General features: G+C 47.1%; 1 protein-coding gene across 1 annotated transcript in view; it reads right to left on the bottom strand.

Annotated features, from left to right (window-relative positions):
• LOC139758201 (uncharacterized) overlaps window positions 1-12,221 on the bottom strand; it is a 211,808-nt gene extending 199,587 nt beyond the window's left edge. Inside the window, exon 1 of the mRNA XM_071679443.1 lies at window positions 11,652-12,221. Coding sequence (XP_071535544.1) covers window positions 11,652-11,883 — 232 coding nt within the window. The 5' untranslated portion in view covers window positions 11,884-12,221. The remainder of the gene's footprint in view (window positions 1-11,651) is intronic.
• Between the last annotated feature and the right edge of the window lie 4,249 nt (window positions 12,222-16,470).

Raw genomic sequence — 16,470 nt, 5'->3', positions numbered from 1 at the left:
TTATTATTATTATTATTGTTATTATTATTATTATTATTATTATTATTATTATTATTATTATTATTATTATTATTATTATCATTATTATTATTATTATTATTATCATTATCATTATTATTATCATTATTATTATTATCATTATTATTATTATTATTATTATTATCATTATTATTATTATTATTATTATTATGATTATTATTATTAATATGAATATCATTATAGCCATTATAACTATAATTTTGTAATGATCAATATCATCATCACTATTGTTATCATTACAACCACTGTGTCAGAAAAAGCGTTTGGTTATAATGATCTGGTCGCTAGAGGTTAAGGTTGGTTAGGTTTGGTTACACGAGGTTAGGTGGGTAGGAGGTAGTAGCTTGGATGACTTAGTGGTCAGACTAGCATGGGTCAGGGTACAGAGTATTATTAATCGTTGTGTAGTTAAATTAGTTAATCGTTAAGATAATACTGATTATCCAGGTTATCCGAACGATGTTCATGGAGAGTTAAGATAACACTGGTGACTTCAGCCAAGAAGAGATCAGGTTACATTTAACGACGTAATACACTGTTGAATTAATCTCGGATACATGTATAATACACCAAAACCAGAGTCCCTTGCGTATAGTCACTCCCCACAGACGGTACTGTATAATGTACAATGAACCTGGATATATCATACGTTCACGTTTGTAAAATGAACTACATTTGCCTACCGAATGCATCACATGCGTGAGAGGTAACAAGATGATAACAAGACTACAATTCGGCTGTTATCAATAAAATCAGTACAAGAGAGAGCCAGCACCATGATTTGCCTGGCCACACGGGAGCCTCCCGCCAAACTCCTGTAGGTGGCGTCCCTTGAGGCGGGAAAAGGCCAACAGACACCACCACCTCCCCCTGTGCTACAGAGAAGACGAACCTAAATCTTCTCTATCCTCCAGCTGCTCGTCTCTCTACTACGAGGAAGACTTTCAGACAGTCTTGAATATCCCGAAACTCTGGGGAAGGAAGTAGGTCAACTGTGAATTTCATGAGCGAGCGGTGGCGCGAAGGTAAATGACTGGTCTGACTTGATGAGAATTCGTTGTCTTGGATCGCAGAGATGTTATTATTTTTTCTTTATTATAACATACACTTGTAAACTGATCATTATCACCATCCTTATCATCACCGCACTATAACCATGAGGCATCACCATCATTACTACCCTGTCCTGGGCTGATAAGGCCTCCTGTTGTCTTGTCTTTCTCATGTAAACTGTCAGTATGACCACCGTCAGTATGACCACCGTCACCGTCAGTATAACCACCGTCACCGTCAGTATAACCAATGTAGCAACACATCCCAGGAACCTGGTGTTGTGGTATAACCAACTCTGACAACCTGAATTAGACATCCACTGTGGTCAGTTCTTGAGCACCAGACAGTCATCTCGTCTTCGACCAAGTCCTTCCCCCCAGGCAGGTAGGTGATGATGACCCTTACCACCGGAGGTCGCCCACATCTAGCCCACCTCCAATCACCGTCTTTCCTCCACCCCGCCAGGGGGACGACTCCTCATTTCCCTGGGCATGACTTCGTTCGGCCATTATCACCCGCTGACTGACGTGATTTTTGGCCGCACATAAATAGCTGGGGGGCGTCAGCCTGACGTCAGCCGAGCAGTTCACTTGCTTGGGGCCATAAGAGCGGCTGAGCAGGTGCTGGCTGACTCCTAGGTCTCTCTCTCTCTCTCTCTCTCTCTCTCTCTCTCTCTCTCTCTCTCTCTCTCTCTCTCTCTCTCTCTCTCTCCTGCAGGAGACTCACCGTCCGCCTCCCCTCAGCATCAGTCATCAGGTGGCTATGAACGCCTCCTCCGGCTGGCTGGAGCCCCGCAGGGCACCACCAACACCCGTCGTCCACAGCATTTCCTACGGCACCCAGACCACATGGGACTTGCTTCCTGCTGCACACACACACACACACACACACACACACACACCTGGAAAACGACGCGCACCTCCTGCCGAAGTACGGTGCGTCGGCAAGCTGCCGCCTGCTACCTGACGCCTCGGAACCTGGACGATGTCGCTACACCATCAACAAGTATCACCATCACCAGTATCACTATCACCAGTATCACCATCACCAGTATCACTATCACCAGTATCACCATCACCACCACCATCATCACCATCATCACCACCATCATCAACATCATCACCACCAGTATCACCATCACCACCAGTATCACCACCACCACCACCAGTATCACCATCATCACCACCAGCATCACCATCACCACCACCAGCATCACCATCACCACAGTGTACCCGCCGTCCTCGGCAGTATTGGACAGACAGATGACGGCAGAATCGATTTCCACTGTAGACTTGACGGTACATTGCTTCAAGTGGCACTCACTGCTCTCACAGCCGAGGCCGCCTCTCACTCATTCCTCTCACACCCAAGGCCCGCCTCTCACTCATTCCTCTCACACCCAAGGCCCGCCTCTCACTCATTCCTCTCACACCCAAGGCCCGCCTCTCACTCATTCCTCTCACACCCAAGGCCCGCCTCTCACTCATTCCTCTCACACCCAAGGCCCGCCTCTCACTCATTCCTCTCACACCCAAGGCCCGCCTCTCACTCATTCCTCTCACACCCAAGGCCCGCCTCTCACTCATTCCTCTCACACCCAAGGCTTCCTTCTCACTTACAGCTCTTACACACCGCTCTCACACCCGAGGCTCCTCTCTCACTGCTCTTACACGTTAGGCCAATCTTTCACACCCGAGGTCCACCTCTCACTGCTCTCACCCCCGAGATGCATATCTCACACGATCGTTCTGAGTCCCTTGCTCACAGCTACCTCCACCCCCCCACCATCGTGCCCCTGCCACTACTCCAGTGAGTCCTGCACACCAAGCTGGTGTTACCGGACTCTGCCTACATAAGACGACACCCTGACAGTAAAGACTCTTTTGGCGAAGCTGTATCAGTAGTAGTGGACTGAAGGGTCGTTGTCTCATTCTTGATCGCCGTTTCCCAAGTTAGCGAGGTAGCGCCAAGAACAGACTAAAAAAAAACAAAAAGGACCTCGTTCGATTACATCCATTCTCCAGCTGTCATGTGCAATGCGCCGAAGCCACAGCCTCCTATCTACCACCAGGTCCTGCAGACCTTCCCATGGGGCCTGGGTCTTGCACGGTCGTGTAACTTCACCTGCGGATGCATGTTGATAAGCGCTTCAGCATCCCACCAGAAGTAGGTTGCCCTCTCGTAAATTTAGCTTCTCAGAGGCAAATATCCCTTAACCTGTGATAACATGGTGTAATTTTCCAAGTCATTCTCCTCCTGCATTCCCGCGCACACAATCCTGCAGACGTGCCAACACGGAGCTGGAGGGGCGGTCGTGCGTGCGTGGTATTCGGGTCCAGGCGGCAGAAGGTGGGTCACTCACTGTAAGGCTAGTACCCTTAACCCGTGTTTACTGCCGGACGTCCGGGGTCCGGGGTTCCCATCCCCTCACCAAATATACCTCTCGTCCCTCACGATCGCTCCCCATCGCCCAAGCCACCGTAGTTAAGATAATGAACTAAAATATCTAACGTAAATATCGGACATGGAATTGAAGGGAGTATAACAAAAGTGAAGCAAAGTACTTTTGAGTAGCTATTGACGTTTAAACTTGTAAGTAAATATCATTAGGAAACTGTCAGGCCAAGCCTTCGGCACCACCACCGTGATATTTTACCGAGCGTGTCATGACTGGAGGCAAAATATCCCTCATATATGTTAGGCGTTGCGAAGTATTGGCAGTACCAGACCTGTCCATAACCGAACATGCGATACAGAACTAGAAATTCCACATCTTCGAGCATGGAAATGTTATGACATTCCCCAAACCAGTCAACCGTTCTTGATGCGCATTGAATAGCAAAAAAAAAATCGTTCTTTTATCAAATATTTTTTTTTCCTGGAAAGTCCACAGGCAAGTAAAATAAAAATTCTACACTAGAGGTAATTTTGATGACGCAATGCCACGCGACCCCCCGAGACCCTGACGATATAATAAAACTTTCAAATGTAACAACTTTATAGACTGTAATTGAGCAGAATTCACGTATCATCGGCATTAACAGATAAAGATAATGACTTTTTAATTCGTATCTTTAACGCGATGGTACTGAATTATGAAGGAAATTATATGACTGAAAATATAGCGAACACCCCTCAGAAGTTACATGTCGAAAATGATACGAAGGGGTGTGGAAGAACAGAAAACGGGAGTTTCTGAAGACCCAGCTGCACGATTTCAAATGCATTCGCCAGTGTCACACGTCAGAGTCGAGGCCGAGGTATGGGAGCTCTCTGTACATATACATATATATATATATATATATATATATATATATATATATATATATATATATATATATGGGTCTTGTACTACCCTCCATCCTTGTACTTTGCTGAACGATACATCATGCTAGTCTCCGCTCCAGTGCTTGGTTAGATCATACCCGCTGTACCATCCACCACACCAACCAGTGCTTTGTTACGTGATACACCCAACACCTTCCCTTCATCTTAATACTACATCATATCATATTCCCCTGGTAAGTGTGTTCCGTACCGATCTCTTGAATCCTACACCCAACCTTCTGATACAAGGTAGAGTTATACACCCAAGTGGTATTGGATCTTAAAGGTAAAGTTCAATTATACAGTCCAGTGGCCTTGCCTCTTAATATTAGGTTCAGTTGTACACCTCTAGTGGCCTTGCTTCTTGATATAAGGTTCAGTTATATACCTCCAGTGGCCTTGTTTCTTATCACAAACTTAAATCATTCACCTCGAGTGGTCGTGTTTGTAGTATTCCATTTGAATGTACAAGAGAGGTAGCTCTCCATGCCTACATCTGATCGACTCGTGTACACCGTGAGGAACCAACCCTTCACCGTAGTTTGAAAGGAATCATACACTCTTGACCACCATACTGGCCCCTGCATCAGGTGTGGTGCTGATCCCTGGTAGTCTCACCGGCCTATTATTGAGGTCCGTGTCCTCAGAAATAGACATCCCTGTGGGAACTCTAGGTGAGTTCCCGGCTGTCTGCTGGCTAGGCCAGTCCCTGGTGTGGCGCCGCTTTGCCCCAGCCCAAGTTGTCACCCAGATATCTACCAGCCGCTGGAGAGACGAACGGTGGGCTGAGCTGCGCGACACCACCTCCTGCCAACGGCGCGCGGATCCCGAGTCATCGAGTGCGACGTTGGATTACATCCTCTCAGTAGCCTTACAGAATGTGTGAATGTCCTGAGGCAATTGATCTTGTGGCAGGTTGTGGTGCGGCATTAACTGGCTGTGGTACAGCAGAGCTCTTTAGCTTGGCATTGTGGGCACCTCGAGCACTCATTACACTATACCTTAAAGAGATGGCTGACTGGATGTGAATGGCACGGGATGATCACTCCGCCATGTTGATATTATATAAACACGAACACTCGTCATCCTTACATGTATATATAACTCGGTCTGTAGCCACAATAAGAAACATACACACGCTTGGATGCTCTTGTAAGCTGCTTCACTCGTGTGTGAAGAGTTTCTGCCTCACTGTTCTCTAGGATGAACCGTATTTAGATCCTTTAGGGAAATGAGTTGGGTTCTCATAATGAGAACTGTAACACGCCACGGTACGACCCTCTAACACAGTATGGTCTTTATGCACGAAGGTACGACCCTAGCCAGGGAATGGCTTGGTCTTTGATCTGACCCGTAACGATGAAAGTGAAAAAAAAAAAGGATTTGATTCTGTCGCAAATTTGTAAAATACAAAAACAGTCGTTAAATTCTGAACCTTCCAGCGGATACCTGAGCTTCAGGGCGGCACTCGTGCATGAATCATGAAACATATCTTACCAATCTATAATATGTGAGCTATAAGTGTGACGAGCGGTTGTATTCATTTATTCCTAGGTTCTGGGTCCATTAAGAAATGTTTGGAAAGAAAGGTCGCTGTCTGGAAGGGCAAAGATGGGTAGGTTTGAAGGTACAGAGGTCCCGACGGTGTTGTGTGGAGGCGAAGCAGGGGTTGTAGATGAGAATGTACGGGAGAAGGTAAATGTGTTGGTAATGAAATGTTTGAGGACAATGCTGGCGAGAGGAAGGTTGGATCCACCAAGCAATGATACGTCTATTATAGACAATAAGGATTCTTTCTCGAACTCACCCCGCAGGTCTTACCCCCCAAGCGGATCGAACTGTGAGATATCCATAATCAAACTCAACTCTCTCGTTTCAGCACCCTCAACTGCAGGGTCTTTCCTGTGGTAACGACGAGCAAACCTAACCATACGTTGAGAGAAACCAACAGTCATCACCATCATTGTCTTTACGTAAGGGTGGACCGGTTTGACCTGGACATGATGAAGAGACTTTGTGGCACATCGCTCCTCACCCTCCTGACCTCTTATGGTGTACCTTAGGATATTCCAGGTGTATGATACATGCGTTGTGGCATAATGTATATCATCATTTCTGACCTCACTCCTGCAGCAGCGGCTGGAGATGACGACTATACTGCTGTGGTTGTGAGGAAAGTGTGGTGATAGTGGTGGTAGTCGTTGTGGTAGTGAGGGTGGGGTTGTGGTCGGTCGTCAGTAACTACATCAAGGCCTCAGTGTCTATACTCCCTCCCTCCCCACCCTTGGTGCACGTCAGACTCAACACCCACTTGACTGTCTCGTCTCCCCCACCGTGCGGCTCCCCGGGCCACAGTTTGGTCAGTGTCTCCTGCTTGATCTGCCCACCTATGTACTTGAGGAGACCTGGCTGGCCACACTGGATCACTTAACACCACCACTCACGACGAGGGTTCCACCGCACTTACCTTATCGTCTCATAATTCTCTCAGCTCCCTCGTAATTACGACATACACACACACACACACACAGACACATACACACCTGGCATGGGCTAGGGTGTGTGTGTGTGTGTGTGTGTGTGTGTGTGTGTGTGTATGCGAGCATACATATACAGGAATAAAGACATGGTTCATACATAAGAGGTTAAGAGACGGGGCAACACGAGTTTAACACTCTCTCTCCCCATAAAACACAAACAGAAATGACACACAAAGTTAAACTGGAGTAATCTCATGGTATGAAAGTAGTGGATGCATGGAATAAAGTGAATACACAAACTATGAATGTGGACTGCATACACACGTTGAAAAAGTTGTATGATAGTTGAAAAAGTTTGGGAGATGGGGGATGCCCCACGAGTGTAAACTCTCTCCCTGGACAGTATTAATAAGCAACTAAATATAATATACGTACCAGTTTCTATGAGGGGCGAGCTCTGCAAAAGGCTGGAAAAGATAATCAGGAAGCAAATGCATGTCTGTTCGCAGAGTTGACCTACCTGAGACACAACACGAATTCAGGGATGTCAACACGGATGCCATATATAAACAAATCTCTAAGACTATAGGCAGATGGGTTGTGTGCATCTAGAATGCCAGGAAGAATATGATGATGTATCACTGGAGCTTGGTAAAAAGAGAAAAAAGAAGCTAGATCTTCAGGCAAGACACTTCGACGTATTCAAAATTACCTTAGTGGAGGAGAGCTAAGAACGCTTAGCAAAGGAGCCCAGTGCAAATGGGTTGGGGTCACCGGTGGCGTGCCACAGGGCTCGGTCCTTGGACCGCAGTTCTTTTTCACTTATCTACATGACTTACCAGAAGGACCGAGCTCTGTAGACTCATACCTGAACATGTTTATCAACGATACAAAGATCTTGGGAGTAGTAAAGAATGATGATGACTGACACAACTTGTCCGATACATGGTTGACGAAATTCAACTCGAGTAGATAAACAGAAATGACAATGGACCACTATGAAAGAAGGCTTCGTTAAGAATATACCTAACTGGAGATAAGCTGCAGGAATCTGTAAGATTGGGAGTCAACACTGTGCCTATCTTGCCTGTTCACCATAACCCCATTGTAGGAGAATAGTAAAGACAACAAACTGTCTTCAAAACTAACAACAGAATCATTTTCAAGTACATGGATAGGGAAATGTTCAGGAAAATCTTCATTTGGTACATCAGGCCCAGACTACAATACGCCTCTCAGGTCTGGTCAGTGCATTTCAAGAAGCACAAATAACACACGATGGTGAATGGCAAGAAAGATTGTACCATACTTAAAACAGGTGAGTAACTGTGAGAGGCCATCTACTGTCTACAATGGAAGAGAGCAGGGTAAGGGGTGACTCGATCATAATGCTTAGGTTTTTTGAACCAGTTTGATGAAGTCAAAAGTGGAAATATTTTCAAAAGATGCAGACGGAAGAACCAGAGACGAAAATGTGAAATCAAGCAAGAAACTTCCAAGAAAAGATGTAGAGAAGTACTCTTATATTATCATATAAGTGTAATACATGACTGAAATAAAGTGAGTGATAAAAATGTGAATACAGACGCCATACAGAAGTTTTAACAAATCTATGACAAAAATTCACGAGATGAAGCCCTACGAGTGTAGAACTCCCTCCCCTTACCGAACAATTGGGTAATCACAAACATACACACACACACACACACACACACACACACACACACAGAGGATACCCTAATGAAGTGTTCAGCGTCGCTGACCATGTTACTGGCACGGTCCCTCCCTGCTTCCAATCCTGGCCGCGGCATTCGTTCCACAGCCAATCCCAGCAGTTCATCCTCCCCTCAGGGTTGGTCGATGAATAGGTCCCTGATTGAGAAGTGTGTGTGTGTGTGTGTGTGTGTGTGTGTGTGTGTGTGTGTGTGTGCACAGGGATAAGAGACGAGGCAACAGAAGCGTTACACTCACTCACCGTAACCTACATTAAGCACACAAACACACAAGGAATAAGCTAAGTACCTTGTGTTTCCTCAATTCTACAAGCGATGGCCTGTTGTTGGATGTATCTGCTTGATGTAAGAATTTCAACAACTCTGCCATTGATGTCCATGTTGACAACAGCTCCTCCTACTACATGGTCCTCTTGAGCACCCGCAGCACCCTCCAGAGCTGGACCATAGCCAACCCCGTTGCCGTCAACCAAACCCAGGCTGTGTAGTCAAACACATCAGTCACACCCGTTCCACCCTCTACTGTCTCACGAGGCTCCCAGCTTCCTCCAGGCTGTTCAGTCCACGAAACGTCTCGGTGTCACTCCCATAGGCACGATAACCTACGCTGAATTGGAACGCGTCAGCACCATCCTCAGATCTCTTAACTATCGTCTCAACATTTTCCCATGGTCTCCCTCTACCTGAACTCAAGAACATCTACTCAACTTTCATCATTGCCAAGCTCATCTATGCCTCCAACGCCTGGTCTCCCCCTCCCACCCCACCCCTATCCACCACACCACAGGTTCGGAAAAGGTTAAGGAAGGAAAAGGGCATGCCATATCATGCTCGGGTCCCTCTCGTACCACCGGCGAAGAGGCGCTCGGTAAATTGGTCCTCTCGACTCTCCCTAACCAAAACCTGGACCTTAGACGACAGTACCACTTCCGACACTGTCTATTCTAGTCATCTCGAGATCCCTCGTCCCCTTGTTGCAGTTCGGCACCACAAGTCCATCTGAGCTCACGTTCTGCGCTCCAAGAACATCCCCCATCCCAACTCTTGTGTTCTCCATCATTAGCCAGTAGAATGCCACCCGTGTCTACGTACATTCTGTTTAACCCACTTCTCTCTCTACGGCCACACCATCCATACTGTGCAATTTCCACAGTATACTCTACGCCTGCGGTTGTAGTTAATCTAATAAGCCTCAGCCCCACCTCAGAAGAGTAAAGTGACCAACTGCCTGCTGGCAAATATCAAAATGGCCCTCAAGTGTAGATATATTCAGCAAGCTATCTACTTCCTACATAAAGCCAAAATTTGATTATGCTTCTCAAGTTTCGTTAATACACTTAAAGAAACACAAAGAACTAACAGAGAGGGTTCAGAGGAAGGCAAAAGAATGAGAAGCTGAAATATAGAAAAAGAAGAGTAAGAGGTGCTTTGATCACAACCTTTAAGTTTATAAACCAGTCTGAAGTCAACAGTAAACAGTTCGAAAGATGAAAAGATAGAACCAGAAGCCTTAACAAGAAATTAGACAAAACACTTGTTAGAAAATGTAAAGAAGTACTTTTATAGTATATGAGAGGGGGATGAACGGAATGTACCAGTTAAGGATTCTGACTGTGGACTGCATATATGTTTAAGAAGGCAGATGGCAATCCACTAAAGTTCACGAGAGGATAATCATCAATAGGTAATCAAACACACACAAGAAGTGGCATGATAAAGCTCAAGAGATGAGGCCGCATGAGTATCAAACTCCCTTCCGCACAGTACAAATAGGTAATCACATACACACAGAGGGATCTGGTATCCTATTTCATCTGAGACAAATCTCTCCTGTGTGGTCATGATTCCTCACCTGTTGGGTGAGTACTTATACCGTAGTCTGGATGACTCCCACCATAACAGGAATGATTGAAGCCGTAGCGTGGATAATTCCAGCCATAAGTGGATGACTTTAGCTAAAGTCTGGATGACGCCAACCGTAAAACATGGACGACTTTAGCCACAGTGTGGATGACTTATGTCACAGTGCTGAGGGGCACCACCATAGCATGGATGATCACTTGACCCGCCCAGTTCTGTGGCTCACCCTCCACAGAGCGGACGTCCTCGCCTATCATAACATGAATGACATGCCACAGTATGGATGACCTGAGCCATTAGCGTGGATGACCTGCGCCACACTTACAGATGACTTGGCCATGTGTGTGTGTGTGTGAGGAATACTTCAACCACAGTGAGGACAGCCCAAACCAAAGTGTGGTATGATCTGAGCCTCAATGTGAGCCTTGTTGTACCTGATCTGAGGCGATGTAAATGACCACGAGGGTCACGATGACCTGCTACCTGACCTGTGGTCTGGACGACCTCGCTCATTACCTTGTACTTGGACGATGACCTCGCAAGAGACGCACGTCCTATACTGATGACCCAATATGAAGAGTCGTTACCCCTCGTAGCAAGGAGCGACCTAACATGACCTAGCATCATTCATGGTGGCGTGTTGTGATGACCCTACATGACCTGGCACTGCCCAAGATGACCTATTATATGACAAGGATCTCTCATGCCCCACAAACACCATACTGACTAACCTGATGTGACCTTGCATGATACACCACGACTTATCGTTGTGGGAGTCAGGATGAACTGGTGTGACCCAGCATGAGATGGTGTGGCCTTGCATGACTTATTGTGACCTAACATAATATGGTGTGACCCAACATGAGATGGTGTGGCCTAGCATGGCTTAGTGTGACCTAACATAATATGGTGTGACACAGCATGAGATGGTGTGGCCTAGCATAACATAGCATGACACGGTGTGACCCAGCATACTTCACGATATGACTCAGCATGACACTGGGTGACCTAACATGACGTGGTATGACCCAGCATGACATGATATGACCCAACCTGACATGATATGACCCAGATACTCCGATATGACCCAGTATGACCTCGCATAGGACAGCAGGATGTGTGTGTGTGTGTGTGGTTGATGGGCGGGGGGGTGACCTACCTGGCATGGGCTCGTCGTCGTCGTCCTCGTCGGAGATGATGGACTCCTCTGACTCGGAGGGCGGGGGCGGCTGCTTGCTGCGGTCCTCATGCATGCGGTGGAAGTACTCGCAGGCGTAGGCGAGGAGGTCCGGGGGCCGCTCCACCAGTACGGCCACCGTGAACTCTATGAGGAGCTCCTGCAGGCCGGGGGGCACCTCGTACCCGCCGGCGCCCCCACCGCGCCCCGCCATGCCCGAGACGACCGACCAAACGATCTTGACGGGAGTGTTCGGGCCCTCAAGACCCGCCCCTCAGGTGCACAACCCCGCCCGTCCCCGCGCACCCACCGCCCGTACCCGCACCACTCCTCCCGGGGCTCACCTGTCCACCGCCCCGCCTCACCCACTCTCTCTCTCCTCACTGGCAATCACTCGCCCGGCCTGCCTCCTCCAGCGGCAGTAACGAGTGTTATTACGGCCGCCACCACTACACTTACGGGCTCCTGCTGGCGTGGCGCGGCTGGTGCTACGCCTGGAGCGGCGGAGGGACGGCACGGAACCTACACTGCTGCCTCTCACACTAACCCGCTCTGTGCGCCGCCATCACCGCACCTGCCCTCGACACACCGTTCCCTCCGCCATAACAACTAGTTCCTCCTGCTAAATTCCCCTCGCTTTCTGTTATCTCGGGATCTGTACCCTTTTAAACCTCAATATTCTTTTCATTCAAGGTCCGGAGGGTTAGTCTGGCCCATGATAAACATGGTCAATTCATAAATCAGCAACAGCGGAGGAAAGTGCGTGGTTGCCTAGGAGACGGCATCAGTGTTGCCAGTTAACGCGCTTGACTCCCTTACCGCCATCTTGTATTGATTGTGGGAACTACACGCCTCTTGGCGGTTGGCTGGCCGAGGTGTCTCTCGCACTGCTTCATCTCTTAACCATCGATCTACTTCATGGAGAGTATAAATATTCATTTCCAATATTAATACATTACTTTTACTAGACACACAATAGTCATTTTTGGAAAAAGGAGGAGAAGAGACTAGTGCATTCAAGGGTATGCATCCGCACCTGGTGGTGATGGTGGCGCACCTGTGGAACTGGCTCCCGGCATCCCCACTCGCACCACCTTGCCGCCACCTCTCATGTCGCACTTCCCTCCATCACCTGCCGCAGTACCCCCATGCCCCACCTACTGTAGGGAACCGGGTGTACCGGAACGACCACTCTCGGGTCCTCGTTGTACCGGACGACCCTCGGAACCCGAGACCCTTCGGTACCATCGGCAGGTTGTCTGTCCCTCAACGACGAGGGTCGTCGTCAACGACCTACCTCCACAACACGTGTGGCGGGAAACGATATTTACCGATGTCTAGATGCAGCAGAGAAAATGCTGTCCCCCATTACCGCACGGTGGGTTTGGTCCACTATCTGGCTCGAGTCAGGTGGGCCTACTGTGGGTTGGTCACTACCTGGCCTAAGTCAAATAGGCATAATGTGGGTTGGTCACTATCTGGCCTGTGGTTGGCCACTACTTAGCCTGTCAGGTAGGCCTACCGTGGGGTGGTCACTATCTGGCTTGTATGAGGTAGGCTTCCTGTGGGTTGGTCACTATCTGACCTGTGTCATGTAGGCTTATTGTGGGTTGGTCACAATTTGGCTTGTATCAGGTAGGCATACTGTGGGTTGGTCACTACCTGACCTGTGTGAGGTAGGCCTACTGTGGGTTGGTCACTACTTGGCTTGCATCAGGTAGGCCTACTGTGGGTTGGTCACTACCTGGCTTGCATCAGGTAGGTCTACTGTGGGTTGGTCACTACCTGGAGTAACATAACACACAGGGAAAGTCAATTGCATTACAATATTCCACATCGACTTTAAGTATTGCATTGTAGAATACATTTTCAATCTTGACAATCGTGTTATATCGTTGTATGCACGATGTATGATGTATTCTGCATGAGCTGGTGGTACCTGTATCCTACTTGTCCCTGCATGGAGCTGGGTGCAGCTGGATGTAGGGTCATAGGTCAAGTGTGGGACGAACTTGCCCACGTCTCCCACTGTCGAGAGAGAGAGAGAGAGAGAGAGAGAGAGAGAGAGAGAGAGAGAGAGAGAGAGAGAGAGAGAGAGAGAGAGAGAGAGAATCACAGGCTACTAGGCTCGACCAGTAAGTTGACACAATGCTTATGACCAGTAAAAAAAAATATCCCACTAGATGGGCCGTGAGGGAGCCATGCTCCATACAAGCTATGGTCAAAATTGCCTTCCCGTACCACAGCCTGTGAGCTGTTCAGTCTGTATGGCACCAGCTGGTCGCCCAGACACCGACGCTGGGGCGGTGCAACGCCACGCCTTCAAGAACGGCGCCACTGGTTTAAGGGTTTATGACCCAGGGTAATGAGGAGGGTAGCGCTGCTCCTCTCCTGGCCCGATGAGGGAACAGGAGGTCGAAGCGACGCGTGATCACCACCACCATCTACATCGGCCGCGGGTCACGGTGAACTGTCTGTACGAAGAATAATGACCGAGCCAGAGGAACCACAGGAAATGAACTAGAGGAAGAAGAGTTAGGTGGAGTGTGGGGTGGTGGAAAACACTGTTACAGCAGCAGATTTGGAGTACAGGTGTTGGGCTAAGCTACAGGAAGAGGAAGTAATGTTGTGCGAACCTCCTGAGTACTACTGTATTGTCTGTACCATACCAATGTCAAGCTAAGAGGTATGGCTCTATTATCCTATGGCTCCCTCCCTACCTACATCCTTCCACATACAGACACATGCAGCTATAGAAAATCATTCACACAATGTCATATAAGCAATGAGGGATATACATGCGCGCGCACACTTAGTGTAATAAAGTCGGTACTGGGCAGTTCTTTCCTGTGATACTAAGGACCCCAACCCTCCAGGTCACGCCAAGGAACAGCGAGAAGAGTCAAGCAACGCGTGGAGGAACAGTGTTGTCTGTAGTAGTAGTAGTAGTAGTAGTAGTAGTAAGATGACGTGGCCGTATGGCAGTAGTGAACACAGTAAGTTTACGGCAGGGAAAAAACTTTTCATGTGAATCAATTTCGTAACAACTTATTTAGTATTTAGTATCAGACAAAGGTCCTTTATGACCTATGTAATCCCTCTGCACCACCGCTCACAGGATGAGCACTGGGTCCACAATACACTACCCGCCGCTGTTGATGATGACGAGGGAGGACCATGAGCACGAAACTCCCTCAGCCTACGTATGTTCAAACACGTAATCACAAACTGCTAATGACACACTCCTACGCAGACACTGGTGAGCAACTGCGGACAGGAACAAGGACTACTCCAGTCTTCCGATGTGCAAACTTTGCAAACATTGAAACACACACTCATGTAAACACTGGAGGAGACGTTTAAGGCACCTTGCCTCCCTCAACAAGCACTTCACATCTCCCGCCACTTAACCTCTGACCCTAGGCTAATGGCGTCCCTCTTATGGAAGAGGGGAAGCTCCTTAAGAACTGACTGAGAGTCAACCTTTCACTACCTTATACATCGCTTGCACTTGATTAGAGGATATGCTAGTGAAACGTAAACCTAGAGATTTCTGTTCCATGTGTCTTGCTCCCCTAGAATGCTATACAACTGCTTCTCAAACACACAGTTAAGCCACTGCAACTCTTCAAAATTACACAAATCTTGTTCCGGTGGATATGTAAGGCGGCCACTGGGACCACGACAGCCTTCACCCTCTTGTATTTCCAGTACGTGTTCATTTTACATAGTTATCTATATATACATAGATGAATACCATCATTTGTATCAGACAGAGGTTTCAGCTACTGTTGTGGGCTCAGCCACATGAGGTAGCCTGCAAAGCAATTATATAAATCAAAAGCCAGAGTAATATTTGTTTAAAGAGAAAGATATACAGTTGGAACATATAGGAAAAGATTTCGGTGAAGAACTCAGAGGAGCTGTCGACTGAACTTTGCCAATGAGCAGCATTCCAAACAAGGTATACCCTCCGTCCAAGTTGGTAAGTGCTTGAAAGATAAATATATTAAAGACCTGAATGGAATACCCCCTCCATTCCACATGCATCCATACATTTCCACAAGTATAAGGACTTTTCCAACACTTGTAAGGAGCTAAAAACAAGAAATTCCTATAGAGATTACCAATACCTGGATTTGTTGAAGGAAAAGCCGAGAGAGTCTCTTCTTGGTGCTGGATGTAGGTAGTCTTACAGATTCTCAAAACAAAACAAAAAAATGTTTTCTCTTTGATCTTCAGCTAACATTCAACAGAGTAGAAAACAAAGTTGTTAAAGGTACGTGAAATTACAGCACAGAGCTGATAATGGGCAAGGTTATACAATATTCTGAACAAGTTATGCTCGATGATAAGTTAATAATATCAGTAGGGCCCGTGATGAAAGTGACAGGTGCAAAATTTTCTTGTAAAATTCAGAGTGAAAATCAAGCAGGTGATGAGTGAAGGACAGGGCAGATAAGGGCCTTTCATGTGAACTAAATGACCAAAAATGGCAGCAGAAATCTATTCTTTTTTTTTTTTTTTTTGCAACATAAGTACTTTTACAGTTAACAGCTGAAGCAAAGAACATATCCGATATAATACTGGAGGAAATATCAGAAGGCACGAGGTTAACTGACTCAGAATCCATGAGGTTAAATGATAAAAATGGTAGTTTGGTGCTAGAAGATTTGTCTGCTAAGCCTGGTGTGAAATGTGGGGACAGCTAGAAGGGTGCTGCATGAAACACCTACAGGGCAACATAGATTCTAGAAAATGAATGAAAATGGGCGAAGCTCTTATTTGGAAAATATCAAAA

The sequence above is a fragment of the Panulirus ornatus genome, chromosome 29 (assembly GCF_036320965.1).
Source record: "Panulirus ornatus isolate Po-2019 chromosome 29, ASM3632096v1, whole genome shotgun sequence".
Taxonomy (NCBI): domain Eukaryota; kingdom Metazoa; phylum Arthropoda; class Malacostraca; order Decapoda; family Palinuridae; genus Panulirus; species Panulirus ornatus.
The sequence above is the reverse complement of the archived record's forward strand: the minus strand, read 5'-3'. Positions and strand labels throughout refer to the sequence as shown.